At 39.5% G+C, this 27,834-nt stretch overlaps 1 protein-coding gene across 1 annotated transcript; it reads left to right on the top strand.

Annotated features, from left to right (window-relative positions):
- Nucleotides 1–2,993: 2,993 nt before the first annotated feature.
- Nucleotides 2,994–27,831, top strand: IL21 (interleukin 21). The gene is made up of 5 exons (XM_066548871.1): nt 2,994–3,128; nt 3,261–3,296; nt 6,613–6,750; nt 7,183–7,275; nt 27,745–27,831. Exons 1-5 carry the CDS (start codon nt 2,994–2,996, stop codon nt 27,829–27,831), a joined length of 489 nt encoding a protein of 162 aa, XP_066404968.1.
- The last annotated feature ends 3 nt before the right edge of the window (nt 27,832–27,834 follow it).

Genomic DNA, 27,834 nt, shown 5'->3' with positions numbered 1-27,834 from the left:
GGAGGTTTCTCACATTTCCTCTTTCCAGCCATCCCTGCGGGGCCGGGCCGGCGACAATGTGAGAGAAGCTGTCATTGTTTGACTCAGCGTGTTCCTAAGCCACAAGAGAGCAGTGACGTATATAAAAAAACTTGCTGCTGGCTCTTATCTGATAAGGGGGATATCAAGGAGTTTTCTCCACTGCCTAGACAATAGAGGAAGTCCTCCTTTGTCCTTGCATTTCACTTTCTCTGTCAGCATGGCTTCCTTGATGCAGTTCTTGTGGCCTTACAGCCTCTAACACAAAACAGAAGTCTATACAGTAGCTTTAGAGACCTGATATGCAAAAAAAAGTTACCACATTGTCAAATGCCATTGTTTAATTTCCCATTTACTCCACCACCTTTAAAACTGATCTCAGATGTAACTGATTTAATTTGGAGTAGCTAAGACAGAGCCATCTCACCTCCCATGATTTTGGTGGAGATCTGCCTCTGCCCCTTTAAGGCCTGAGCTTCTGGAAACACATGGAGAGTTACCCTGTGCATTAACTTCAGTTTTTAAGTGGTTCTGAAGTTGTCTGCACCAGCAAAAACCTTCACTGATCTCTTTGCATGAAACACTGCCAAGCATCACAAGATGTCACAGCTAACAGAGTCCTGTTACACATCCAAGTGGCAAGTTCCCAACCTATCAACCAAATAAAGATGTATAAATGGCTGACAGTGCTACCATGACCACCTCCTGTAGCTGAGCTCAAAGAAACTTCCCAGAAGAATCCACAGTTGAAATACTGGCAATAAGAAGTAAAAGTAAACATTAGCACCAGCCTGTTTCTTTACCATGAACACTTCCAATAGTCAATCAAAAAGTGGATTAGAGGATAAATGAATGTTCATTCACATTACCAGGCAACAACTTATGTAAAAGTTATGATAAAGAGGAGCAGAGGCAAGACCTCTCTTTGTGTAAAGAATACCACTGTTGGAAATAACCTCTCTACGTTCTCAGCAGCCTCAGGGAGGTGTTAAACAACAGACAAAAAAAAAAAAATAATTCCGCAATGCTTGACAGGAATGGGATGGAGGGAGAGAAGATAAAAAGTATTGGTCACCATGTGGTTTCTCAAACCAAAGATGCTGTTGACTTCCTTTAATGAACCCTAGCCATAAATTAACAGACATTTCAAATAAAACCTAATTAGAACCTCTGTACTTCATAGTGCAGCTGTGCTGCTTATCCAAAATTATTTTAAGATGCATCCATAGGGGGGGAAGAAAAATCATCACACTACCTTTCCTTCATGAAATAAAATCTCAGACTATGTGGTAGAAGAAAGTATTTTTTCTTACTTGTTTCAGTTCTCATTTTTCAGAATTTCTCTTTTATTGGGTGTTAGTAGCTATCTCTTTCACCAGGAGACAGTCTGTGAGTGCATGCATGAGACTGAGTGCAGTTATGTGTATTTACACATACACCTTTAAAATTTATTCCTTTAGGCTATTCCTCTTCTGAATGGTGAAAAATGACTTAAGCACATAAACAGCATAGAGTAAATAATCATTTGCACATAGAAAAGAAACATGCCAGAGCATGTTAGATAGAGCTGTCACCAGCTTAAACACTCATTTTTAAATGAACAATGAACAAGTGACCCAGCCTGACATCCCAAATTCACCCACCAGATTTATACAGGGAATTTTATACCATGTCAGAATATCATACATCTTACTAGACATCCAACTGCAGTCCAAACTCTGTGTAGATTTTGTAAAGCATCCCCAAAGCCGTCTGGAATCTTCAGATTTTCAGAGGAAAAGATTTAATTTGACAGATACATGACCATTTTTATTCATCACAAGTGAAGGTGCCCAAGTGACTTTAACTGCTCTCTACTAATTCCACATAGGAACCCTTCAATGCCATTGTTAGAAATTAAATAATGATAATGCATAAAAGTAATTTAAAGCTGGCTTTCTTCTCTTTGTGATGAAATATCAAGATCAGGGACTTTAAAATCAACTGATTCCTAGAGCTGGAAGTCCAGTAAGTCCCTAGTGCCTGCACAGACTTTTGTCTGGACTTCATACATTCTTCTGCATTCCCAAGGAAATTCTCAGCTGCTGAAGGATGTAACTGAATGTGTTTAGGTGCCACAAGCATGGAATCACTGCCACAAGCAGTAGTGTCCCTTGGGAGTGACACACCGGGATTTAGTCCCTGCCCTTCCAGTAGTGCTCCCCTCTTGGAAATGGCTGTGCTCCAGGGATTCATCTCTCCCAGGACAAGGTATCTCCCTGCAGCCTTCACTCCCAGTGGACATGCCCTCCACAATGCTGGTCATATATCTGCTACTGGTTCCAAGCAAATATAAAGCAAATTTCAGCTGGTTTAAATGCTAAGATGAGCTTTTACTCACATCTCTAACAATCCAAGCTGAGAATAAAAAAGCCACAGTTCATATATGTCAGGAGAAAATAGCTGACAAACACTCCTTGAAGCCATAAAGTGAGATAAATAAATTTAAATTTTGAAAGAAGTCCTGTCATATTTCTCCAGAACAGTACAGAAGAGCTGTAGATGGACTTAAGAGATTCACTGCTGTATGACACAGGAAAAAAAATGCAGAATCTTTGTTTACCTAGGCCTGTGGTTTCTAAGTACTAACTTTTTAGTACGTTCATTTCTTGACTCAAAGTGAAAATGGGAATTCACCCTTTTCTCTTTTTTCCTGCCCAATGTGCAGATGGGGCACATTTTCTTTCACTCCATCAATCCCTGCCCCCCCACGCACAAGCCTGCATACATGCACCTAGCCAGTGGAAAAGAAAAAAGGGTTACTCATTAATCCATTCTACAAAGCTTTCCAAACTGAAATGGGTGGGTTCTCCATCTCCAGCAGGGAGCAATATATAGGTAGGTGCAGAGTTTACCTGAGCACAGCTCAAACTGGAGTGTTACACTTGAACAGCACAACTTTGCTCCTGGCACACTTTAAAACAGAACTCATCAGGATGAAGAGGATGATTATTTACTGCATGCTTTTCTTCTGCTCCACAATGATGCTGACTGCAGCTTCACCCAGAACATTAAAATACAAACAGATTCACAAGAAAATTGAAGACTTACAAAAAATGGTGAAAGATAAGGTAAGTGATGGTATTTGCCATAATATTGAAATTACTTTCAAGCATTGGACATTGCTTAGTATGTATCTTATGAGGGACATCACTTTCAAATGGTAAAAATTTTCTAACTTAGATTTATTTGTTTTATTTTAGGATGCTGAACTGCTGCATACACCAGAAAACCTTGTGGTGAGGCTGCTTTAAATTTTTTTTCATAATTATGTAATTTTGATTTTGTGCTGGTTTATTCCATTGACAAATGGAGAATGTCTTGTTCTTCACATCTCTGACCTAGTACTCTTAATGCAAGCTAGACTGAGTAAGAAAATACTTTCTAAGAAAGTTCCTTTTCTGGATAATTAATAGCAGAAGTGTTTCTATTTTGACACTGGAATTACTATTTTGCTTTTTATGTGTATCATAACCCACCAATAGATCCAGAGTTGCACAAACTCCATTTAATTAACAAATAGTGCTAAGAGTGAGGATTCATACAAGACCCAGACGAGCAGCAGTGCTTTTGGGGATGCAGGTATTTGGAGTGGAAGTGCCTCCAGCTGCCATGAGCTCCAGCATGCCTGAGCTGCCCCCCTTGCCTCCCACTACAGCCAAATGACAAGAGTGGCACTGCAAGGCCATGTCAATGAGTGCCTCCTCTCATGTGCACTCACACTGCTCTGAGTCTGTTCGTGCAGGGACTGTGCTACCAACAGGAAGACAAAACTGCATCTGCCAATATTCTTATATATATAATCTTTTCAGATTATAACCAGTTAAAAATACAAGAGCAGCTCTCTGTGAACCCCTTTTTAATACAGATACATATTTACACATTATTTAGTGCTGATATTTTGCACTCTCAAAAGTGGTAGGATGCAGGATGTACTGTAAATTTAAATGCTAATCATAGTAAAATCACATCTTAAAAATTTAGAGGGTAAATGCATGCTGCTTTGATAATCCCTCAACATGCAACTGAGGTGTAGAGCAACCTGTGACTACCTAATATTATACTTGTGTTATCAGCTGTCTTAAATTTTTGAGCCCTATTTTGTAGCACAAACAATTTTGATTGACATGTAAAACCCATCACTATGCACTACTATGCTGTAAAAGCTGTAGACATTCTTAAAAATTTATCTACTCAGGATTCTAAAGTCCCTTGCAAGCAGCTACAAGAAGAAAGGAAAAAAAACTCACCTCATTTCACACAGGTTTTGGTTAGTCTCTTCCTAGGCTTGACAGCTCGCTGCATGTTTAACTTGCCAAAAAATATACAAAAGCACGACCAAACCAGATGCATTCCTTGGAATTGCTAGAAAAAACTTCAGTGCACAAACTCATTGCTGGGCTTTTTCCACTAAAACTCTTTCTAACTTTGGGCTTTTTCTACTAAAACTCTTTCTAACTTGTGGTGTCAAAGTGAAAAGGAGGAGATTATTAGTTGTCATTTTAATCCAGCGTTTGCCAGCTGCCTCTGAAACTAAGCAAATACAACAACTAGTGACTAATTGCTTAATGAGGTTGTTGGGGTTTTTTTCTTAAGAAAAGTCATTCTCACCTCAGGAAGGAAAACAACAGCTCACTTGCAGCTTAGGGCTTTACTGTCTGATTCTGGGAGGTCCTAAGTGCCTCCTCTGAATACTAGAGAAGACAGAGAATTCTCATATTTAGAAGGTATTGATACAGGTTCAGCTTCTGAGGTAAAACATGTAAAAAAACATTAGTGTGCTAATAGTAATAATCACCAGCAACCAAATCAACAAACTTCATCCTACAGGGTGATTGAAATATGTAACACAGTGTGCTAAAGTGGCATTCAGTGATTAGGTGCCATCACAGCCTAGTCAAACTCAATTTAATAAAAAGTTGCTCACAGAACTGTATTTCAAATATCAAAATATTTGAATTTTTTTTTTTATTATAACCTGCTCATGGCAGATTTGCATTTGGTCTTGAATATTCAATGAGAAAATCACCTATTATAACATTTAAAATTAGGTGGGTTATCCCAATCTGTTTTGGCTGCCTTGAGGTACCTTTGTGTGAACTGTTAGCCCCAGTTCATTCCCACATCATTTCCTTGTACCCTCAACAATGAAATATTCTTTCCTTTGAATAAAGAGAGATTAGAGGACGTCAATTCAAGGGAAGCCAGCAGTGTTAAAAAGTGAAAAAGCAGCGTTAAGGCTGAGGTAATTCCAGCCTGGGGGGCAAATGAGCTCTCCTGCTGGTGACTGGCACTGCAGCTGAAGAAGTGCCCTGGATCTGTATCTCACCCCGCTGATCGCTAATTCCGGAAGCAAGGACTCTACGGGCTCATCTGTAAAGCTAGTTTGAGTCAGATGCAGAGTGCTGCTGCCAAGTGCCACTGATACAAATATTTTACACATCTCTAGCCCCCTTCAGACATTTCCAGTGGTGTGTGCTCCTTCATGCCTCATCCCCGAAGTGCTCAGCACACCGGGCCCCACAATCCTTGCAGTGCCCTGATTGTTGCCTGCCTGAGCTCTAAGTGACAGCTCAGCAAAACAGAAAAGGCAGCACAGATGAGAAATGCTGGTTTCTCAGCTAAGCACGGATGAGACCAAAACGTTTTCAGTTTCAGCTGGAAAATCGATCTCTTTAAAAGACGAGTAGTGTTTTTTTCCAGTAAGCAAGGCCAGTTACGGTAATGATGCTTAAACCAAACATAAATGTGTGGCTTTTAAGGAAAAGAAAATGTTTTATCTGACCAACACAGAATGTTGCTAGCAAAATTTGCTATAAGCAACATCCATGAAAGCTGCCTTGTCCTTGCCCAAGCAGCAAACTGCAGTGACATCTCATAAGGCAGACGAGACTCAGCTTGGGCAGCAGCAGGTATGCAAAAAAGGATGGCTTTGGAGCCTTTCTAATACGTGCAATCAGCAGCTTCCTTCTTTGGAAAACAGAAAGCAACTTAAATTTTGGCTGCAGTAAACATTGCTTTCCTTTCTCTGTTGACTGTTAGGTTAGTTTTGGGCATAGTTTCTGTATCATTTCTGATGCTATCATAAAACAACATTTTAATAGTATTTGAAAACATGCAGTTCTTCATCAATTCTAATTATTAACTAGGCATTATTAGAAAGAGCACCAAAATGAGCAAGGAAAAAAAAAGTATATTCCCACATTGTAATTTTTTTAAAATAAAATGCTCGTGCTTTAGCAGGTGAAAACCTACTGCATGTAACTGATCTACTCTTCCTTCAGGACTGTTTTCTTTCAAATGCTGTCATGATTAATAGCCAAGTGGACATTTATTTCATTAAGAAATAGTGAAGTAATTATGCAAGAACAGCCAAAGTAAAGCCTCAATATCACCTGCGTACCAAAAACTAATTAAAAAATAAATTAGAAAAAGGTACAGCTGAATATTCTCAATTAATAGTCTATTCTGCACATGGACCACAATCAAACATGAGCAGGAAAAAGTGCTGCAGCAACACTGGCTTTAAACCAGTTCCTTCTTCTCCTGCCCTAGGAGGGATGCCTGTCCTCAGCTGTGACCTGCTTCAAGAAGGGTGTCCAGAAATTACAACCAGCGAACAGCCAAGATAACTGGGCGTTCCAAAAAGCCATTAGAATCGTGAACAAACTCACCTACAGAGACTCTGGAGAGGTAGGATTTCCTCACAGTGCTCATAATTGTCATCATTGCTCCTTATTTTCTATAGCAGGTGCCCCCTGCAATGGGGGAAGTGTAGAAAGCAAGTCTGTTAGAAACAGTAATCTGCCTTTCATTACTTTGGAAATTAAAAAGTCCAATTCTTGAATTTTTGGGAGAAGCATTCCCTGTGACCATAAAAATTCACATACATGTTCTTGGCAACCACACAACATGCTGGCAGAAGGACAAGGATCACTGGAAAAAAAGTGAATGAAAGGTGTCATTACTGAACTCCTTCCCTTTTGAAAGAGCTTGAGTCAAAGCTTTTCCAGCTAGAAAAGGCATTGATTACAACCCTCTGGATATTTCAGTGAGAAAGCTTGAGGATTGATTAAGGATTGTGATGTTCTGTTTAGAAGTGCCATGATTCTCTTTATCTTCCAGCACTGTGAGTCTTATGAGATGAAAACATGTGAATCTTATGGGAAGAAAACCCCCAAAGAATTTTTGAAGAGCTTTGAAAATCTTATGCAAATGGTAAGCAGAGTTCATTCCTCCTGGATGCTTTTTGACATTTTGCAAACAATTACAGATGTCCTTAGTTTACATCCTTACTAACAATGTCTTGTTTTTACAGCTATACAAGAACTAATCTAGGACACACCACAGCTGAAGGCTACTGAAAATCCATTTTTTAAAGCAGACACTATGTTATATTTAAGATGTGAAAAATGTAAATACTTCCCAGTGCTATTATGATGTGTTCTCTGTGTGTGGTAAGTGAAAGCTTCTCCCAAAATTTTAAGGAGTCTTATTTGGATGGGTATTTGTAAGATGGATGCTATTTTGCAAATGATTCTAGAGGGAAAAAGAAATTCTAATTTCACAAAAACTGGCTCTTGTAAGGGACTTAACTGTCCCCCTTCTGCTAAACTAGAAATAAATGACATGGTTACTTTTGTATTTTTGCTTTGATCTTAACTGAATCCCATGCAGAGATTTCTGCAAATTTTAAAAGAAAATTAACAGAAAAACTTTGAAGCCTCAAGGGAATCTGCTTGGGCTGATTTCCTTATTTACAATAATACCACACACAGAGTTTTATTTATAAGTTCTTAGACTGCATTTTAGCTAACTATGGAAAAATGTCCTGCATTTAACTGCCTTCTCAGTACTGGAAAAAACATTTACAAATCATACTGTATGGCTGTGATCAACATCTTGAAGCTAATGGCACATTTGCCATGGGATTCAATAGGAAGAGATGTAACCCACATGCTCTAAGTGGAGATAAAGGATCCTGAGGGGAAATCCTGTTCCAGAAAATGGAATTTTGGCTACACTGCCCCAACTTAACATGACAGATACAGCAGAGGCATGACAGGCTGGTACAACCAGCCACTACAAAATGTCCAATAAATACAGTCACTGATGATCAGTCAGAATGAAACAGCTCTAATGCATACTGCTCCTTCTCAGAGGACAACATTTACCCTCATACTAATGTACCATTAACACTATTCATTCTCTCTCCTCCTGATTAAGTTTTACAGTTTATTTGCCATTTCTTTAAAAATCTGTCAAGTTGTTTGTTCTGTGGAAACCTTCCTGTCCAGCTCTTGAATCCTGAACATTTCTGTGGAACTATGGCTAGAGATACCATTGAAAATTTTTTAAATGAAGGTGAGTATCACAGCACTTAAAACTAGTTTTGGCAGCTTAATTATATACCACCATATTCTGCTTGCAAGGATTCTGAACTCTGGGTTCTTCCATCTGAGCAGTAACTGTTCATTTGCCCCAAACAGATATTAACCCCACATGAGGAAACTGATCTTGGAAAAGAGCATAAAACCTTCCAGTAAAAGTTAACCTTTCATGTAATTTTCTCTCTACTTAGTAGAAATGTGGTAGAGAGAGGAAATTGGAAAACTGCATATAGTGTTAGAATGGAAAATGACAAGCTTAGTTACCTCCAAAAATAATGAGGTAGTATTAAAAATATTTCCATTCCTACCAATGCCATCGGCCTAAAGGAAAATTAATACAAAAAGTTTTGCTGCCTCCACATTTTTACTGTCCTGAAAGGTGAACCTCCTCAAAAATGTACATCAGAAAGGGGAAGGAAGATCCTCAAGGCACAGCAAACCAAGTGAACTCTCCTTGTTTCTGGTGATGGGTCATTTTCATTTAGAACATAGTTTTCTTCTCCTTTCCTTTTTCTCCTTTCCTTTTCAAAACCTGCTTTTTCTGTGTGTAATGTTCTATCTCATACCTCAATGTTTCCACATCACTGCATCAGAATTAACATTCTAAAAAAGAACTACCACTCATAAGTAAGTAATCAAAGTACTTAGTTTAAATGATGTTCTTTCTGTACCTTCTATCCCCCTTTCTCTGACTCACCTACCCACCAAGTCCCTTCATCACCAATCAGTGAGCACTATGCAATGCAAAGCTGCTGCTGCAACTGCAACAGATTTAAAGTCTGGGTAAAAGTGCATTCCAGATTTGGATAAAAGCAACTGGGGAAACACTGAAGCATGTCCTGCAGTTGCAGCATACCTGCTGATATTTCTACATTTGTGTTTTTATGAAGGGTTTTTAATTGAATGCCTTTATCATGAATTAAGTGCATTTTTATGTGAGTCCTAGAAGGACAACCAATAAACCAGCACTTCTGATGCAGCTCCATGGAATATTTGCACATGCAGGGTTTTGGAGAAAGAGCTTTGTTTTTGTTCAAAGAATACAGTATGTATTTCTTTATCTGTAAATGTCTTTTCCAGTAACTTGCTAAGTGCATTGAAATCATTGTTCTAAAAGAGCCTGTTAAAATCCTTGTCTAGCAGACAGAATGGGATTAGCATGCCCTGACAAGCACAATGTTGTGTATTACATATTTATTAGCAATCGTTACAAAGCATTGAGAAGCAACTTTTGTACTTAAGATGGACATTTTATGAATGAAAGCAATTCCCTACAGGAATGTCATAAGCTAACTAGGTACTCCTGCCTACACTGCAGCAATGCCTGGGTTTTGTCCAAAAGGCAGTATGTAATGCACCTACTTCTGTTTAGTGACTTGCTTCACTGTTCTTAACTCTGGATTTTATTACACCAAACATAGTGCTAAAGCTTATTTTTTTCCTGTTTTAAACACAATATACTTGTTTATTAATTGAGGTTATTTCTTGCACCTGCAGAACAACTTAATTTAAGATGCTCACTTGTAGTATTCAAAAAACTAGTGAGAAACTGCAACAAATGTAACTTTAGAGGGTTAATTGCTCAGAGATCTTGCTGAAAACTGAAATTATTGGACAAGCCAGTCCAATAATTCCAGCTACATATGGAGAATATTAATCACAAAATTAGCACAGGTGATTTTGGCCAACACCACGCCCCTGGGCAGTGTCAGCACAATCACTGTGGGCAACTCTGGGCACTTCAAATACACACTGATTTACAAGATGGGAGACTTTGATTTGTCAAGAGTGATCAAAGACTGAGTGTATTATTCAGGGTGTGCTATTTGAAGAACAGGATGAATGAAGAACAGGAAATCTGTGCAGGACAAACCAGTGTCTGAGAAGACATCATCTTGGTCTGCAACAGCGTTCTCAGAAGGAAAAATGAAGATTCCCCAAGGAGGAACTTTTGACCTTAGGAAGCACCAGACACCACAAATATAAATGTGTACACCCTCTGGACTTATTTCTTTTCATGAGATGAACTCTCTTTGTACTAAGTGCACTCTGCAGAAACAATGTATGTTTCATTAACAGAGTACATCATGTAAGCCATAAAAGCTCATTACCTCCCAGGGAGGCTTTATAATATATTTATGATTTTGATCATAAGTGCCCTTTGTAGGCACTTCGAGATGTGTTTTAGCATGGGATATACAATTTTGTATAATATTTACTTTTCCTGAGAGGATTCTTTATTTTTATACCAATTGATTAATCTAATTTAATTATTTATTTCATTTCTGCAAAGGGAATGTTTGTACTAAGGACTATGTGGTCTGATTAATTTATATGCCTATGATATTAAACAATTTTAGCTACTACCATTTTCTCTTGTTCTTTTCTTCAAAAATGTATTTTTGTAGTTATCTGTGTGAGAACTATTCCCTGTGGGTTTTCCAGCCACCTGTTTCACAGACATGCTTCGGCATCTCACCAAAGGAGATGAGTCAGACTTGACTAACAGTTAATTCTGGATGAATCCCAGCATATGAGATTCCTGCTGTTTTCTTGTGTGCAAAGTCAGGAGGGATCCCTCCATCTAGTGGGGAAAACCCACAGGGAATAGTTCTCACTACAAACAGGTAACTACAAAACTTCCCTACAGTGTTCTCTGCTTTGCACTTGTGCTGATGACCCATGTTGTAACAGGAGCAAAGGTCAAAGAGAACATTTCCTACTCAAACATCTTTGCCCAAGCTGCTGATCTCCATTGCTGTACTGCCACCTTTTGATGGCAGTTTGGAAATTCAGAGCAGTTCCAGACACAGAACAGGCAAGCTGAGTATCACTGTCATGACAGTGAGCTTTGAGATACACCACAGACATAATAACTAAGTTCTCCACTTCCCATTTAGTTTTCCCTTTTCCTCTTGACACAGCTGAAGGCCCAATGGTGTTACTGTTGTAACATCATGAAGACCATGTCTAAAAACTTCCCATACCACACCAGTCGGGCTCTTCAGCTGCTCCTTTCCCTTTGCAAGAGGATGTACAAATGGATGCTGTGTCCACATGTCCCTTCTTTAAGTGTCCAACAACTTACCAGGAGATCTCCTGCTCTTTTTAGACTCTTTCTAAACAATCTTCTTACCTGTTGCCATTTTTTTAAGATGACCTTATTCTTAAACTTCTCTGCCCACCCCTGGTTTTCCATCTTCCTCCCATCCTAATTCCCAACACTTGTCCTCCCAACCCCAGTTCACTTTCTTCCTCCTGTTACACTTCCTCCAGCTTCCTTTCTATTATCAGGGAATTTTCAGACACTCAGATGGTGCAAGATCATCAGCTGCACAATTCTATTAAAAAGGAAAAAGAGCTGAACATAATACTAGTGGTCCACATAAAGTTTAATTCTTTAGCATCCACAGGAGAACATCCTGACAACAAAGAAGTCAGAAAGATTTTCCCTTTAAGTCAAAGAAGTGAGGGAAGCACTCCTAAACCAACTGTAGCAGGAGATACAGTAGGTTTCATATCAAGCTTATCACAACAGATCAGACAAACGCTGTGATAGAGCAGCTCTCTCTAGTCTCCCTTAAATCCTTTAAAAATGTGGAGACAATGAATGACAAAGGGGTCAAGGCCAGTGCCAGCTGACATGAGGACAGGATCTGCAGGGGGTGAAACACAGAAAAGTGTTTGAGGTCGGCACCACAAATCCAGCATTTCATCAAACCGAGAAGCAACTCCAAGTTTATCACTGCCTTTATGAACAGCTAGGAAATGCACCGGTGTAGAGAGCAGATCTTGCACAAGAGGGCAGCAGGCAGCTGAGAAAGGAAAGGACATCTTCACTCTCCTCCTTCTCCTCCTGACCCCGCCCAGCTCGTAACAAATTAATCTACAAACCCTCAAATGTGGGCAAACACAGTCCAAAAAGGGGACTTAACGAAAAATACTCCCATTTCTTTGTTCTCTTTTACAGGCACATTTCAAATGCCACCTACTTAGTAATTCCTACTTCTTCCTATATTCTGTTCTTTCCCAAACACGTGACTCATTCATTTCACTTCTCCCTTCTACCCTCCATCTCTCCTTTATTAGTTATGCCTGACATTTACAACTCTTGCATTAACACCAGACAGGACAAAACACTTGAAAATCTTGCCACTTTACTTCAGAGGTACCACCTAAAAACAAAGATTAGGGAAAAAAATAATTTACAGGATCTGTACTATTCCTGGGATATTTACACTTCCCTTCAGCATGGAGCATTTGGCCCATTTCTAAATTGCTAACCCAGTACCTGCAGATGAACAGTTCCAAGCATTTTTTATGGACTTACTGCCTCTCCCTTCAGGCGTCCCACATCCTGTAAGACAGCTGCTATACTCTGCTGCCCCCTGTTTTACTTTTATTAATTCATTTCCTGTTTTACACCTTGCAAAGAGCTGAACAAACACCAGGTAACATGTGGAATGCAGCAGGTGCAGCTGGAAGTGGTGGGAAAGGTGTAGTACAAATTCCCACACACCTAAGCTGGCACTAAGAATTTTTTTTATGGCACTGAAGAACAGAATATTGGGAACCTACTGCCTCAAGCTCCTTTTCCACCTGTTGCACTGGGCAGGGTTGGCTTAAACCATTCCCACTTCTTCCCCCTACCAGTCCCCAACAGTTGCATTTTTGAGGGGAGAGGGTGAGGTGACAAATTGTATTTGCTCTGGGTTAGTTGTCTGACCCAGACACTCTGCCTTTTAAAACATGCCCTCACAAAGTGTAACTGTTCTGCATCAGAAGACTTCCCTTGAAAAGATGTTCTACAAGGCAAACTCAGAAGTAGACTGGGTTGGGAATTTTTCAGTGCAAGTTCTTCCACTGGAGGATGACAATTTTTTGAAACTGAAACTTTACAATTTTTACTGCAACAGTCTGACAAAACTTTGAGCAAAAACCTTTTCTCAGGTCCAGGATGGAATTTCTGTTATAAACACAAGCACGTAAACAAGAGCAGAGCAGAGTGCAGGTTTTTGGGATAGGAAGTGATTGCTGGAGTTAGGCTCCAAACCTCGCTCTGCTTTTTTCAGCTTCTCCATGGGGATACACTCCACCAAGGTATCAGAGGAGGTGCCTACTCCACAGGCTACTGATAGCTGTTGAGCAGTCTCACACTTTCTTGAGTGCTTTTTTATTAAAACAGCTGAGAGTTCTCAACATCATTTCAGAGTGACAGAGGGGAATAAAGGTCAAAATTGGAAAAGTGACACTTCTGTGTGATGGGGAAATATTTTCTAGCTAGTTCTATGTGGTTCTCAGATGATTTGTCTCAGTGTTTGAGACAATTCCCCGGCAAATTTCCCAGTGTGACACATATGCCATTTTTAGGCTTTAAGAACAACTCAGTGGGCAGCAGAGCAATAAAGGTCAGATGAAGAGCAGCAGAGGTACACAGCAAACAGTAAATCCCTCTGTGGAATGAAAGAAACCGTAGGTTGAAAAGTCACTGGGAGAACAAAGATGGATAGTAATCTCACTTAAAACTTCTCCCTCAGTGAAAGTTTCTGTATGAGTACTGATCCATCAATAACCCATTTTGCAATCAAAAGCACCAGGGTGCTTTCCCAGGCCCCACAGATCTCCTTATTTTTCATCAAGACAAGGTAGCAACACTACAAGTTCAGTCCAGTGAAACTGCTCTGTACCAAGAGTCAGATATCAGCAGTCACATGGCTTTGGATAATCCATGCTCAGTTTTTCAGGTAGGGAACAATGATTCATGTCTTAAAAGATATGACAAACATTTTCAATTCTCTAAGTGTAAGACAGATATGTAGTCCCATACATTTGTAAAATACTATTTTCTAATTGTCATCATAAATATGATTAAAATTTCAGTTCTTTTTGTTGCTCTGTTTGAATGTTGCTTACATATAAAAAACTATTCTGACAGCATCCAGCTGTCAGACCAACTGAAAACTGGCCATGTTGATGGGTTCTAGCACATAACCTTAACAGGAGCCTCACAGTGATTACATCTCAGACTTTTGATACCCAAAATCGTACTAGAAGTGGCCCACCTTTTTATTACTATTTGCACAGATTTCATTTGGTTTAGCTGCTTTGCAACATAACAAACACGGAACCAGCTTTCCCGTTACTCTATACCTCTCCCTTATTTTGCACAGCAGAGGTTTCAATTCCCAGCTTATCCTGCAAGACTGAAATGGTGAGAATAGGTTCTCTTCAGTGGAAGCAGAGGCATGTGACCTCAGGAGAACACAGACTACACCTTGTACCTGAGGCACGGCCAGAGGCAGCGGCTGGAGGAGGAGGCACCAGCAGACGGGGCCTCGCGACAGGTCCTGTGTCACCTCCTGGGGTTTCCCGAGAACCGCGCACCGGCCCAGCCCCAGCAGAAATGGCTTCTTCCTCTGCACAGCTCTCTGCACGCTGCTCACAGCACTCAGCGTCCCTCAAAGTCTGGAGCAGATCATTTCAGCTTCCATCATTATCAATTTCCAAAGTACCAATTCACCTAATTTAAAAAATACTTTTATTTAAAAAAAAAATTAATCACAGGGAAAGCTTACAAACAGCAAAGCCCTTTTACAAGAAATCCTTCAGAGAATATGACTAATGCACCTGTACTTTTTAAATATAATAAAACATTGAGTCAAGGCCAACTCATACTCTTAGTCTTTTGTTTTTTTTTCTTTTGTTGTTTTGTCCTTACAACCTTTCAACCATTTTCTGTATGGAAAAAAACATCAACTTAGTTTCTGAACACAAGTACAAGTCCTTTCACTTCTACTTAGAATTCAGGATTCTCACAAGTGCTGCAGTGCAAGAGGCCCCACACAATCCTTTTATCTATAGTAGCAAAGGAAATACTTTTCACTTTCAGGGCCCTGCATAGTAGGTCTGGAGTTTTCCCAAATACAATGATCTTGAACTTGCTGTACATTGGTTTGGTTTTTTCCTGTCTCTGCTTCTACTAATTTCCAGAGAATGTTCAGACACACAGATTTAAAATGAATACTTGGATCTTTGTGTCCAAATTTTACACGTGGAAAACTACTACTAATTGTCCAATTAACACTGCTATGCAGGAGTTGGCAATTATTGCAGAATATAAAGAAGAAGAAATTCCATTTACAGCACAAACGTCAGAAAAATATTAGTATTGGAGTTGTCCAAGAGTGAACACAACTCCTTTTTTAACATTGACTAAGCTACATGGCTATAGGACTGGTTGATATTCCTCCTATCAGCTGTTTGGCCAACAGAAAAAAAAGTTATTATTTCTTTTCAGTTATGTAATTTCCAGCTTACTTATTAAATTAGGTGGCTAAAATAATTTTAATTATTATTTAATTATTTTCCTTATTATTATTATTTAATTATTTTAATTTGATTTCCCATAAATATACTAATAATCCTTGGGGATAAAATGAGTGAGAAAATGAACATGTGTACATCTGTAGAGTTATTAACAGTGCTTCTGCTAATATTTCTGCTGAATATTTGTGCTTCCTGTTTAACATCAGAAATTTCTCTCCCACACACTCTGTTTTTTCCTGGGGCACTTAAGTGGAACCTTTTGACATTTTTGTTTAGCCACACATAGCAATGAATTCTGGAGGCAGTAATAATACTGCTCTATGGGATAGATCATAAAATACAAAATGTCTCAGAAAATATTCCCCCAGTTTTTCCGATTGTATAGATTTTCAGAGATACCAGACAAAGAGCAACTTGTAAAATTTTACATGGATATAGAAACCAGCATTAGGGAAAAATCATTTAGGCCACATGGCAATGCAGGAGTAAATTGGAATAAAGTAATAAAATTACTTTTGGAATGGAGACATACTCTGGAGATGAGTGTTTTTTTCAGAACTACATGTCATCATTCCTACTATTATTAAGCCAAAGTGCATTATTTTATCACCAATTCCATTGGGGGGGAAAAAATAAGCCAAAATCAGGAGACAGACGTATAAGGTAAGTGTTCCAAAGCTGTACATCAAAATGAAGAAATTCATCAATGCAAATCAGTTCTTGGTTTCTGTGAGATCAGGATTAACAGTGGATTATTCAGAAGGAGGCACCAAGTTCCTGCAAAATGCAGCAGTGAAATTTCACTCTCATTTACTCATGAAGATTAAAGCAGAGTCAGCACCTTCCCCAGGCACGGGGGAGGCAGTGTCAGAGAATGACAACATGGGAGCCTCTGAACCACAGCCCTGCTGAAGGTCACACTTTACCACTTACCTTGTAGGTAATCCTACAAAAACCAATCAAGACTGGGCAGAAAAGAAGAAACTAATACAGTCATCCAGGAGAACAAGAAGAATTAAGATCCTATCAGCCAGCTAAAAAACCAGGAGAGGGAAAACCCTAAATTACCACAAGCAAGGATCTACTACATAGCACAGGGGGAAACCCCTATGTTCTACCTATGAATCACATTCATTAATCATGAAATTATAACCCAAACCACAAGAGGTATTCTGTATCCTAACTTTTTTTTTTTGTTTAAAAAGTTAGGTAATAGGGTCAGAATTGCTATTGTTTCTCATGCTGTAAGAGAAATCTGTCTCAATCACACAGCCTTTGCACATTAAGATTGTGAGACACTGGGAGATCAGCTTTGGAAGAAAATATTTGCAATAATAAGTATATGAAATGAAGCAGAATTTTAGATAGATTTTTAAGTCAAGGAACAGAGTCACAGAATGTTTTGGGTTGGAAGGCACTTAAAGATCATCTAGTTTCAACCTCCTTGCCATGGGTAGGGACACCTTCCATCTGACCAGGTTGCTCAAAGGATAATAAATGTGGAAAAAACCAAACAAAAACCCCAAAAAAACTTCCCTTGTACTAGAGCTACCTTCATTACACACCACCCATATGCATATCCAGTCTCTAAAAAGCCTCCTGAAACAGTAGCCATTGAATAGCATGAGATAAGTCATGATCTCCTATTTCACAGACAAATGCACTCAGTCTTAAGTGCTGAAAGATTCAAGCTGGGAAAACTCCAGCTGAAATCTGATCCAAATTTCTACATTTCCTCTACCCTGTGCTTTATCAGCTAGAATTTCTCAACATAACTGGGCTCTTCCATGAATCTAGCAACATAGCCCAAGGGTAGGCTTAAAGAGGGGAAAGGCTGGGAAATCTTCCTAAATTTTTAAGCCTCGATCAAGAAGGTTTTCTAAGTGTTTTCTAAGGAGTGACATTTTTCATTTGGGAATAAACCAACAAACAATCTACCACAACCTTTTGTACTGATGTCCCTACGTATCTCAGGAAAATCTGTACATCTTTTACTACTGTTTTCCACAGCAGCTGAGTCCTTTTCCATGTAAATCCAGATCACAATTGTTCCAATGTGACTTTTGATCACTTCTAGACACTTCTGATGTTTTTGGCAGAAGTAACAATTTTGCTATTACACCTTCAAAAATGGAAGAGGTGTAATAGGACTCAATAAAACTCAGTGGTTCATTTTCACACCTCCTAAATAAATGGGAAATGGATTCTTGGACTTAAAAAGTCAGAAAATCTTCTTGCCGTGCTTAGGCATTGTCATCCTAAGAAGTGACATCTTCCCAAAAACTTCTTCCTTCTATCCATTAGATATTCTTCTTGCCTCTACTTCTTTGTTTTAGGAAACAGTTGGTCAGTTAATTCAGCAGTAAATGTTCTCATTTTCTTAAATCCTTAGTATTTTTAAGAGATTTTGATGTCTAATATTATCAGTTGATAACATCTCCCCTTTACAAAAGGTATTATAATTTGCCTCTGCCATCAGGGGAAGTAATTTTCAGCCATGAAGTGTTTTACCAACTTAAAAATCCAAAACAAAAAACATATCACCAGAAAAGGAAAAAAGATCACCAAAACCACATATAATTCTATTAATAAGCTTCAGTTTTCAGATGCTCATGCTAACAATGGCTGATTCTTATACTTCATAACCAATTACTCCATCCTGACAGGATCAGGAAGAATCATCAGCATTAAATGTCTTTAGAACAGCAAGATTCAAAATTTAATGGTAACTTCATATCAAAATGTGAAATAAAAATCGTATTACATCAAAACAACCTGAAAATCCTTTGAATAGGAGATGCTTCTCAGCAATAATGTTTCATTTCCTTCTGGAAATATCAAGAGCTTTGTCTGGGGCACTGATCAAAGCCTCCTATCTTGCATGGAAAGCTAATTACCAGAAGAGGCTTCTGGAAAGCAAGGATTAGGACCAGTGACAAAAGCCTGGTACTTTATTTCAGTATCTGGCTCAAATCTTCACACCTCAATTTAGAAGCAAATGGCTTGTGTCAGATTGGTCATTAAAGGCCAAAAAAATAAGAGTGTTTTCCAATAAGAAGTAATTATATAAATTTAGCACAAATATAAAAGCAGTTTTCTAGAATCAAAATAGTAACAAAATTGCATGTTCACTTCTCTTTCTGTAGCCTAAATCTGAAAAAAAAAATACACTGAAAAGTCCTTTTATCATTATTGTGATAATGCACAGTAGCAGTTTCATGCATTGAGCAGCTAAAGTGAAGGAAATTCTCTATTTCCCTACAGGAAATCCTCAGGTGTCCAAGATATTTATTTGTATTTGAGGTGACTGAGGGAACACCTCATGGGGGTCTTCACCAACCTCACAAGGGGCAAGTGCTGGATTCCTTCCCTCTCATGACCAGGGACAGAACTTGAAGAAATGGCACAAAGTGAACCAGAGAGGGTTAGGCTGGATAACAGGAAAAGTTCCTTCCCCCAGAGGGTTGTTGGTCACTGGGTGAGGCTCCCTAGGGAAGTGGTCACAGCAGCACCAAGCCTCACAGAGCTCAAGCAGTGTTTGGACAATGCTCTCAGGTACACAGTGTGACTCCTGGGAATGGCCTGTGCAGGGCCAGGAGTTAGAATTGATCCTGATGGGTCCCTTGTAACTGAGGGAATTCCATAATTCTGTGATATTGACGGGCTACATCCTCCAGCAGATTGAAATCCTTCACTTTTCCTTTGTCCACAGGTGGAAGGTGCATTTAGTTATCTGTTTTCATATGTGCTTTTTTGGTCCATCAAATCCTCCTCTCCCACCTTTGTCTCTCCCCTTCCAGAAAGCAAGACCTTGGCATTTGGATGTGAATGTCACTCCACGGCCAGCAGCATACTTAGGTGATTACAGTAGAATAAACCACAGTAATTTTCATACTTGGTTCCACAACTGGTGTTTTCTGTGGTTAAAATGGAATTTCTCACCCATCACACATTTGCTGGTCCCCACTCTACCTCCTGAAAGCCAGCCTTTCTCACATGCTGTACTTCTGATATGCCAAATCCAAAAGATGCTTTTCTTAAAAACTCTGAAATCCAACAGGCACAAAATGACACATTCAGGGACTTCTTGGCTCCCGCTCACTGATATCAAACCCTTTGTATTACTAAAAGCTTTAAAACGGGATCTGGACAGCGCGAGGGGACCAAGCACTTACTCTCTCATGCATTTCATTATGGAATATATGACTGAGGATGCTCTGATGCACTTGCCACCAATAAATCACTGTCAATCTTTCCTTCAGCGAGATATGGAAAATGAAAAGCACAGTAATTTGAATAATGGTGGGAAGACCAATACCCCAGCAAATTTCTCCATCGGTTTTGCTTCCATTGCCAAATTTGTCAAGAAGAAAGTCCAGAGACCAAGTGAGAACCCAGCACCAAAATTTCAACCTCGCTTTCCACAATAGGTTCTACTAACCTTCGTATCTGGCTATTGAAGCAGAAAATCATCTAATATACATTGCAATTGTGTAATTTAAATCTTGTACTCTGTGGTTTAATAGACGTCTCCTATTCTATTAAGATTGCAGAAACCAAGGAGGAGTATAATCAGATCACTGTGGTCCCTTATGAAACCTCTAACTACATGATTAAAGTTTCTATTTCCTGCACTTTTTAATACTAGTGAGCAAAAGTAAATGGTAATAGGCATGATGAGGTCACACACCAAATGGTTTTATGGTATTTGGATACTTCAGGCCACTTTTCTCAGAGTACATTCCATTGCTTCAGAAGAGCAAGTGTGAACATCAGTCATATTCTTTCTGCTACTGTGCTGTTCAGTCTTGCCTTGCTGTAAACAGCCTCCAGAGCTGCAGAAGTGTAGAAGCACCTTTCCCAAACTCCAGGAAACCTTGATGAGCAAGACTTTACACCTTAATCCTGCTGAACTCAAGTCTTCTAGGAATTATTATTACCCATAACTGCTCAGAGGTGTGTTCAATGTAACGTGACAGCAGCTTCTGTCCTTCTGTATTCATACAGTAAACAGATGGGATTTGGATTTCACTCATCATAGCTGGGCATTATTATAATGTGAATAAAAATAACAGCGCATGCATTTTGACAGAAAACATGTTCTAGGTCTGAAGTATTTCACACCTCTTGCAATTCTGCCACCCAAGAAGTCTCCACCGGTTTGGAATTTAATACTCTGCTGAGTACTGCAGAAACTTTCCCTCCCCATTCCAACACAACTTTGGAAAAACTTGCTTCTACCAAGATCCATGGATTTTCCGCAGCCTTTTGTGACGCTCTGTAAGCACCAAAGGGGAGAACCACACACGCTGTCCTGTCTCATTTCTCCACTGCGGCTGGGAGCTACCCCAATCGTCCAGATCAGAGGCGAGGCAGAGCACCCAATCTCCTCTGCAGCCCACGCAATGCATTTCCTTTCTGAGAAAACCAAGCTGCAGGAGGGAGGGTGACGCACGCCTGGGGCTCGCTCGGCTATGGGGTCATGATGTGGCTGGGGCAGGTGTACAGCTCTAGGGGCAGGGACTTCTAAAATCACCACAGGATTTGAATTATGAAATATGCTCACACCATACTGCATAAATTTCATTATGTCTCACGCATATTACACTGAGACCTTGGGTAGGGTGTAAAATTTAGCTCTGATCCATGTACTGATGTTCTTGCACCAAATCAACTGAACATAATTTTTCTATACATGAAACGCTTGTGTTGAGTGTTTTTGAATGAACTGGAGATACTGAACTGCTGTGCCTAATAGGAACAGATGTAAACTCCCTACAACTGTCCTTTTTAGTAGTAACAAGGCATTACAGACATGTTAGAAATTCAGCTTGTCTACTACAGCATTTGCATTAGGACCAACGATGGCTCTCCCCCATCTATGTTAATAAAATTATTTTCATCATGAGTAAAAGTTAAAGAACCAGGAACAGTCCTTAGTTCTGAATCCCACTGACACAGAGGATTTTCCTAGCAAAATATATTTTCTCTCCAGCTTTACGTTCAAATTGGCATCTTGCCAGGTCACTAGTATGGAAATTTACCCTTGTAATCACAGATAAATTTGCATTTGTATTCATTATTTCAGAGGGGTATCCCTTAAAACTCTCACTCAAAAATAAAGTAAATGGCAACTTTGAATTGTTTTTTGTAAAGAAGGGAAAGGGATGGTGTCCCCTCATTTCCAAAGGACAGCAGAGCTTCACAGGGCTCAAACAAGGGCAACAAACACAAATTTCTGTTCTTTTGTTCAGCAATTCAGTAGGACAGTAAAGAAAGGTTAGAAAAGAGGTAATTCTTGTAGACAAAGATCCACCTAATTTTGAGTGTCATAGCACAGGTAGATAGGAAGACTCACCACCTCTTCCAGCACCAGGATCAAAAGATAAAACCATCAAATAAACCTAGCAGGACCCAGGATCAAAAGATGCAGTCACAGTAGGCTGATGTGTGGAACCTGCCCAACATTTGTGCTGTGGGTCCTAAGAGTGGTTCAAGGAAGTACAGGAATACCATGCTGGCCTTGGACAGGACAGTGGGAAAAACAAACCAGTGTGGGCAAGCCCCCGTTGTTCCTCAGTAAATTCCACACAACCAGTCTGAAGCAAGCAGGAGAAGTGAGCAAAGGCAAAATGGAATCAAGAAATAGAACTTTGAGAGAACAGGAACAACGTCATAGCAATGCCTGCACACAGCTGGGAGCCAGCCAGCACCGAGGAGGTACCTTAACACCTTTTGTCCCTATCTAGTGACAAATCTAGGCCATCTGCTTAGCATGTGCACTATCACAGCTCTCACAAAGGCAACACACGGGTTCTTTCTTTGTGGGCTGTTAGCATCCTGTATGGTTATAACCTGATACTGGCCTTTTGACCCAGTAGGGCAATCTCAACTTGCATTTTATCATACATTTCTTAAATCCAGACCCTGAGAACAGTTTGGCAAAAACCTGGCTTGTCAGTGTATGTACCAGCCTCTTTTCCACTGCAAAATAATAATACTGAAAATCAGAAATCTTTTGCCTTTGGGCTTTCACTTCACTTCACTTCTCATTCCAAAATAAAAACAAACATCGTTCTAATTTGAGCTACCCAGAGTAATTGACAGACCTCCATTTCTTTCCAGCCACAACAAAGCACTTTTTCCTATTAATGTGACCAGGATGCTCTGATTTGATTTCCTCTTTGGAGGACACCTCCATTTGGCTTTCCCTAACAGATTTGTGCCTCATCAGCAGTGCGTTTGTATTGGTCTCTACAGCTCTGCACCTAAAGAGAAGTGTGAACCAAAACTAGCAGAGGTTAACACTTATATTATGTTGTGGGTATACCAAAAACAATTTTAGCAGGTTTGGTGCACATTGTACTAAGAGGAAGTTGGTGACTGAAGTTTTGGCAACACTTCACTATGGAGACAGCCTTACAAAGTCCATTTGGATGTAAAAGGAAAACATGAGTAAACAGGACTAATCATCCTTGTAAATATATGCTGGACCTCCTGAAGACAGATTACTCCTAGACAAAAAGAAGTCGTTGAAGTTCACCCAGAAATCTTGCAAAAATTGAACTATTTCCTCTGTAAACACAGCACACCATCTTAATGTGCATTACATCCAACCTTAATCCTTACCCTTTATTGATCACCCTTTGTAGTAAAGCCCATGGATCTGGGCAAGGCCCCATGGAGGATCGAACAAAGTTCCTGTCTCCCTGACCCCCGCTCCATAGCTTATCTCTGTAACCCTACAGGTTATGTTAATTAACCCTTACTAGTGGTCAAGTTTGGATTCCCCTTAACCCTATAAAAAGGGGCCTACTTTAGCCCATTTGCCAGAAGAAGAGCTGTCGCTGGGACCCTTCACAGACTCCCCCAATAAACAAGGCTGTGGAACATCAGGACCTCTCCTTCTCCTCTCTCGTGTCTGCTGCAGCCTCAAGCCAAGGGCACCCTATCTGAGCAAGCAAGAGCTCAGATCCTAAGCGAGCTTGCAATCACTAAAGAGCTGATAATCACCAAACTTGCTAAGGGGCTAAGGGGGTTAGCCCGCGGCCGTCGGCCTCGAGCTAGCCTAGCAATTGGGCACCCTGTCTCCCTGAGGACTGGGCTCCTGGGCTATCTTGCACTGCTTGATAATAAGGCCAGAATAGAGGCTTTATTATACACAGCAAACCTTCCCAACTTGGCATTCAGCCATAACTTTCACAGTAATTCTTCATCTCATTCAGACTTGCAATCACACCAAATTTCACCAGAGAACAAAAACCACTGACTCAAAGTTCATAACCTTTGTAAAATTACTTCCTGAAAAGTAGACTACAGTGACAGGAAACACTGTCCACACCTATTCAACAATCACAGAAAAGATTTTTAGAAAGATGAAACTTGTGTGTCACATGGCTCCTAAGGAGAGATTAACATTACTTTCCCCAAGGACACTCTTTTATAACTAGAACATTTTTTATTTTCAAAGTGTTCCCTCTTAATGCGGGTCCTTTCAATGGAAGATTACATCAACCATTGGTTTTGTGAAGAGATTCCCAATTGTCAACTATTTCCAGGCCATTTTAGTCACGCCTCCAAAACCAGAAGTCTTTCTTAAAAAAAAAATCCCCACTGTCATCCTTGCAGGAAAAATTCACTCTAACAATTACTCACTTTGGGGTTGGGTTTTTTTTGGCACTTTCTCCTGAAAGAGTTTCCCTGATCAAGTATAATATTCAACTAGCTAAATCTGTTATTCACTCCTACATTTAAATACTAATACATTAGGGAATCCACTGCATTTATCTGGAAACTATTCTACTTGTAGCATCTAGCACAAAGATGAGAAAGAGAAAAGGCTGAAGAAGAAAAGTGGTAAATGTCTCCTTTTGATGGTGTAAAATTAAAATCAAATGAAAAAGAAATGTCACTCAACCCTTTATTCAAATCTTCAACATGTTTCCATGAGCCTCCCTACTAAGCAGAATAGGAATACTAAAGGTTTATTTTCTACAGGTTATTGCTTAAAATTATGAGATCTGCAAGCAGAAGTCAACCTCTGTTCCCCCAAAATTCTCTGAAACACAGCTAGAAAGTGTTAAATCAACAGACCATGATCAAAAATTGGTTATTGCTTTCATCAGATGTATGAACTCTGCTGTGATTCCTGTGACTCTACTGCCAGTACTCCTGTACTATAAAAGGAGTTTGAAGAAAACCTGCACATGAACTGAAGTACCAACCAAGACATTCACTTGAGCTGAATACTGCTTTGTTCTGGGGATGGAGAAAGGAGGCAAGCACCTTGATCAACAAGATGCCAAATGCCTCACTGAAACCACAACCTGTCCCCAAAATTCACCAGTCAGCAGGTTTGCAAGGGCAGAAAATGAAAAATGAAAAAAACAAAACAAAAAAAAAAAAAAAGGAAGTTTTCAGATTAGAAAGACAAGTAAGTCTAAACTGAGAGGAGTCAGATCCTATGTAAAAACTTTTCCAGACTTTGAAGTTGTACAGATTAGGGGTTTAGTGAGTGTGTGCCATTTACTTTTAGTCACTTGCTAAAAGAGAAAATCAGCCCTTTTTCTTTAAATTAGGCACAAATACTACAAGTATAAATAATGCACTAAAACAAGAATTTTCTCCCTTTCCCAATCCCCGACTCACAAATACCATTTGCCTTAAAAATACATGGCTTACTGCTAATTAATATTCCATAAAAAATTTAGGCAAGGCTTTTACAGGGTTTCTCAAAGCTTTTCAGGCAGGGTGCATTTTCTTATATCATTGTTTTAGTGTAATTAAATTTGGAGATAAAATGAGATATCAATCAACTTACCTTTCACAACAGTGCATTAAAACAAAGAAAAAACAAAAAAACACTGCATGATATGGTTACCGGTACCTGGCCCCAACATTTTTTAAAGGCAGGACTTGTCCAGGTCTGCATTTGTAGCACTACTTTATCCTCTGTGATTCCAGGACAATTTAAAAGAATAACTTTATTTCCTGTTAAAATGCTAGCAACTCTAGTGAAGTGAAGCTGGGAGGATTAAATCAATGAATAAAACCCCAAGTAGTAATTCCTTTGTGCAGTAATAAATATGAGCACAGACTGAGCATAACTGAAATCTGACCAGCATAGCAGAGTTGTATGTTAACACTAACTGAGGGTTTGCTGTTTCACAGCTCATCAACACATTCCAAGCCATCTCTTCCTCACCTGGTACATCCAATAAAAATGGTCAAAACAAGATCTGTTGCTTTCTCCTGTTGGACCACAAATCCTGCAGCACAATACTATGCAGAAATGAATCACTCAAACTCCCGTGCACAATTTATTAAATGCTGCATATTAAGATTCCATCCTTCTGCCTGGATGTGCAAGTCTCTTTGTCTTTAAAAAGAATGAAAAGATAAAGAGCCATTTCCAATTACATCTAGACTACAACTGGAGTAGTCTATTTTGTACTGACCTGGCTGCAAACTTGCTGAAAAGTTCTGACAGAACGCTCAGGCTTTCTTTTTTTCTAAGATCTCCAAGACCTGAAAAAGAAAACAGCAGGAAGCTGAAGAAAAGTTGACAACCCAGTGCTCAGCAGCTCACCTCAGTACAAACTGGTTACTATCAAGAATAAATACAAGATTCAAACATAAGGTGCTGGAAAAAGTTTGAAACTGCACAAATATTACAATATTGCAAGCTCCAATAGCTACTAGGACTTGTTTATGACCACAGACATGAAATGTTTGTACTTATTTCAAAACCAGGAAATTAAGATGTTCTCTAGAGCTGGGATTGCACTGCTAATGAGCACTGAGTTAAGGACTAAGGGACAGACACACACTCATAAAAAGAACGATACTAATGGCTGTGTTTGACCCAAGTCAAAGTGTATTCTAACCAACTTGCAGCAGATCCACATCTCCTGTGATTGCAGGATCAGAACATGCAATGCGGGTTTCCATAATGCAATGGCAGGTGAAATCGTTACCCACTCAGTCCTGCACATCCTAAATGCTACAAAACTCCAAACGACACCAGTGTGCAAACCAGAATTTATTCCACACAGCTTCAGCAGCTGAATTCACTGAGCAGAACTGTGTTTCACATAATCGCAGAACCTGCTGGGCAGCAGGGGGAGTATTTGGCTCAGAACTACACTCAAAATGAAGGAAACTGAATTTTAAACACTTCACTCCCAAAGAAATCAGCCAACAGGCACATGAAGCAGAAGAGGAAAACAATTTAGGAATACTATCTTTGCCAGAATTCAGTGTCAAAGGCCTGCCTACTATGAACTTCAGTGCTGTGACACACACCACAAGATGCAGCGGGTTAGGTATCAGCAATAAAATCTGTAAACATTTTACAGTGGTGCATTTTCATTCTAAGCTGCAGAAAAGTGAAAGTTGCACACAATGAAAAAAGAGTAGTGTTAAGATAAACAGCAATACAAGGGGTAGCTTCTCATCCCCAAACAAGGGATTCTGATGGATTTTTTTCATAAATGTTTCAAATTTGATGCTATAAAGAGGTGAGTTAGGCACCTAAGCTTACACTGCAAAAGATGACAGGTAAAAAAACTACCTTCAGACAGGAAGCCAACTTTCTTCCTGTTGTTTAATCAACAATTACTAAAATTAGAAGGCTTCTTTCTTCTTCACTAAAGTAATGATTAAAATATACACCTTTAGGACAACATTTTGTATGGCAGGAGTATACTCTGTGGCCTATTATATGGGGGAGTAGGACAGTGCAGGGAAAAAGTGTTTCATGCAGGAAGCACAAAGAGAGGCTGCCAAAAGTGAGTGTGGGCTTCTCTTACAGCAGTCAATGTAGGTAAAATCCCTTCTGCTTGATAAAAATTCCAAAGTGTCATCAAGGGAGGAAAAACAAAAGTAATATTCTTGCCATACAGGTAGAACATATGAAAAAATGTGTAATAAAACCTCTTCTTCACGACGCCCCCATCTTTTTCCCCCCCAGAAAGAAGAGTATAAATACACTCAACAGCTTAATGACAACTATCAGCGCTCACCATCCATCCCAACTCTAATATTGGCAGCCAGATAACAC

Source organism: Molothrus aeneus, chromosome 4, assembly GCF_037042795.1.
Source record: "Molothrus aeneus isolate 106 chromosome 4, BPBGC_Maene_1.0, whole genome shotgun sequence".
Lineage (NCBI taxonomy): Eukaryota > Metazoa > Chordata > Aves > Passeriformes > Icteridae > Molothrus > Molothrus aeneus.
This window is presented reverse-complemented; position numbering and strand designations above follow the sequence as displayed.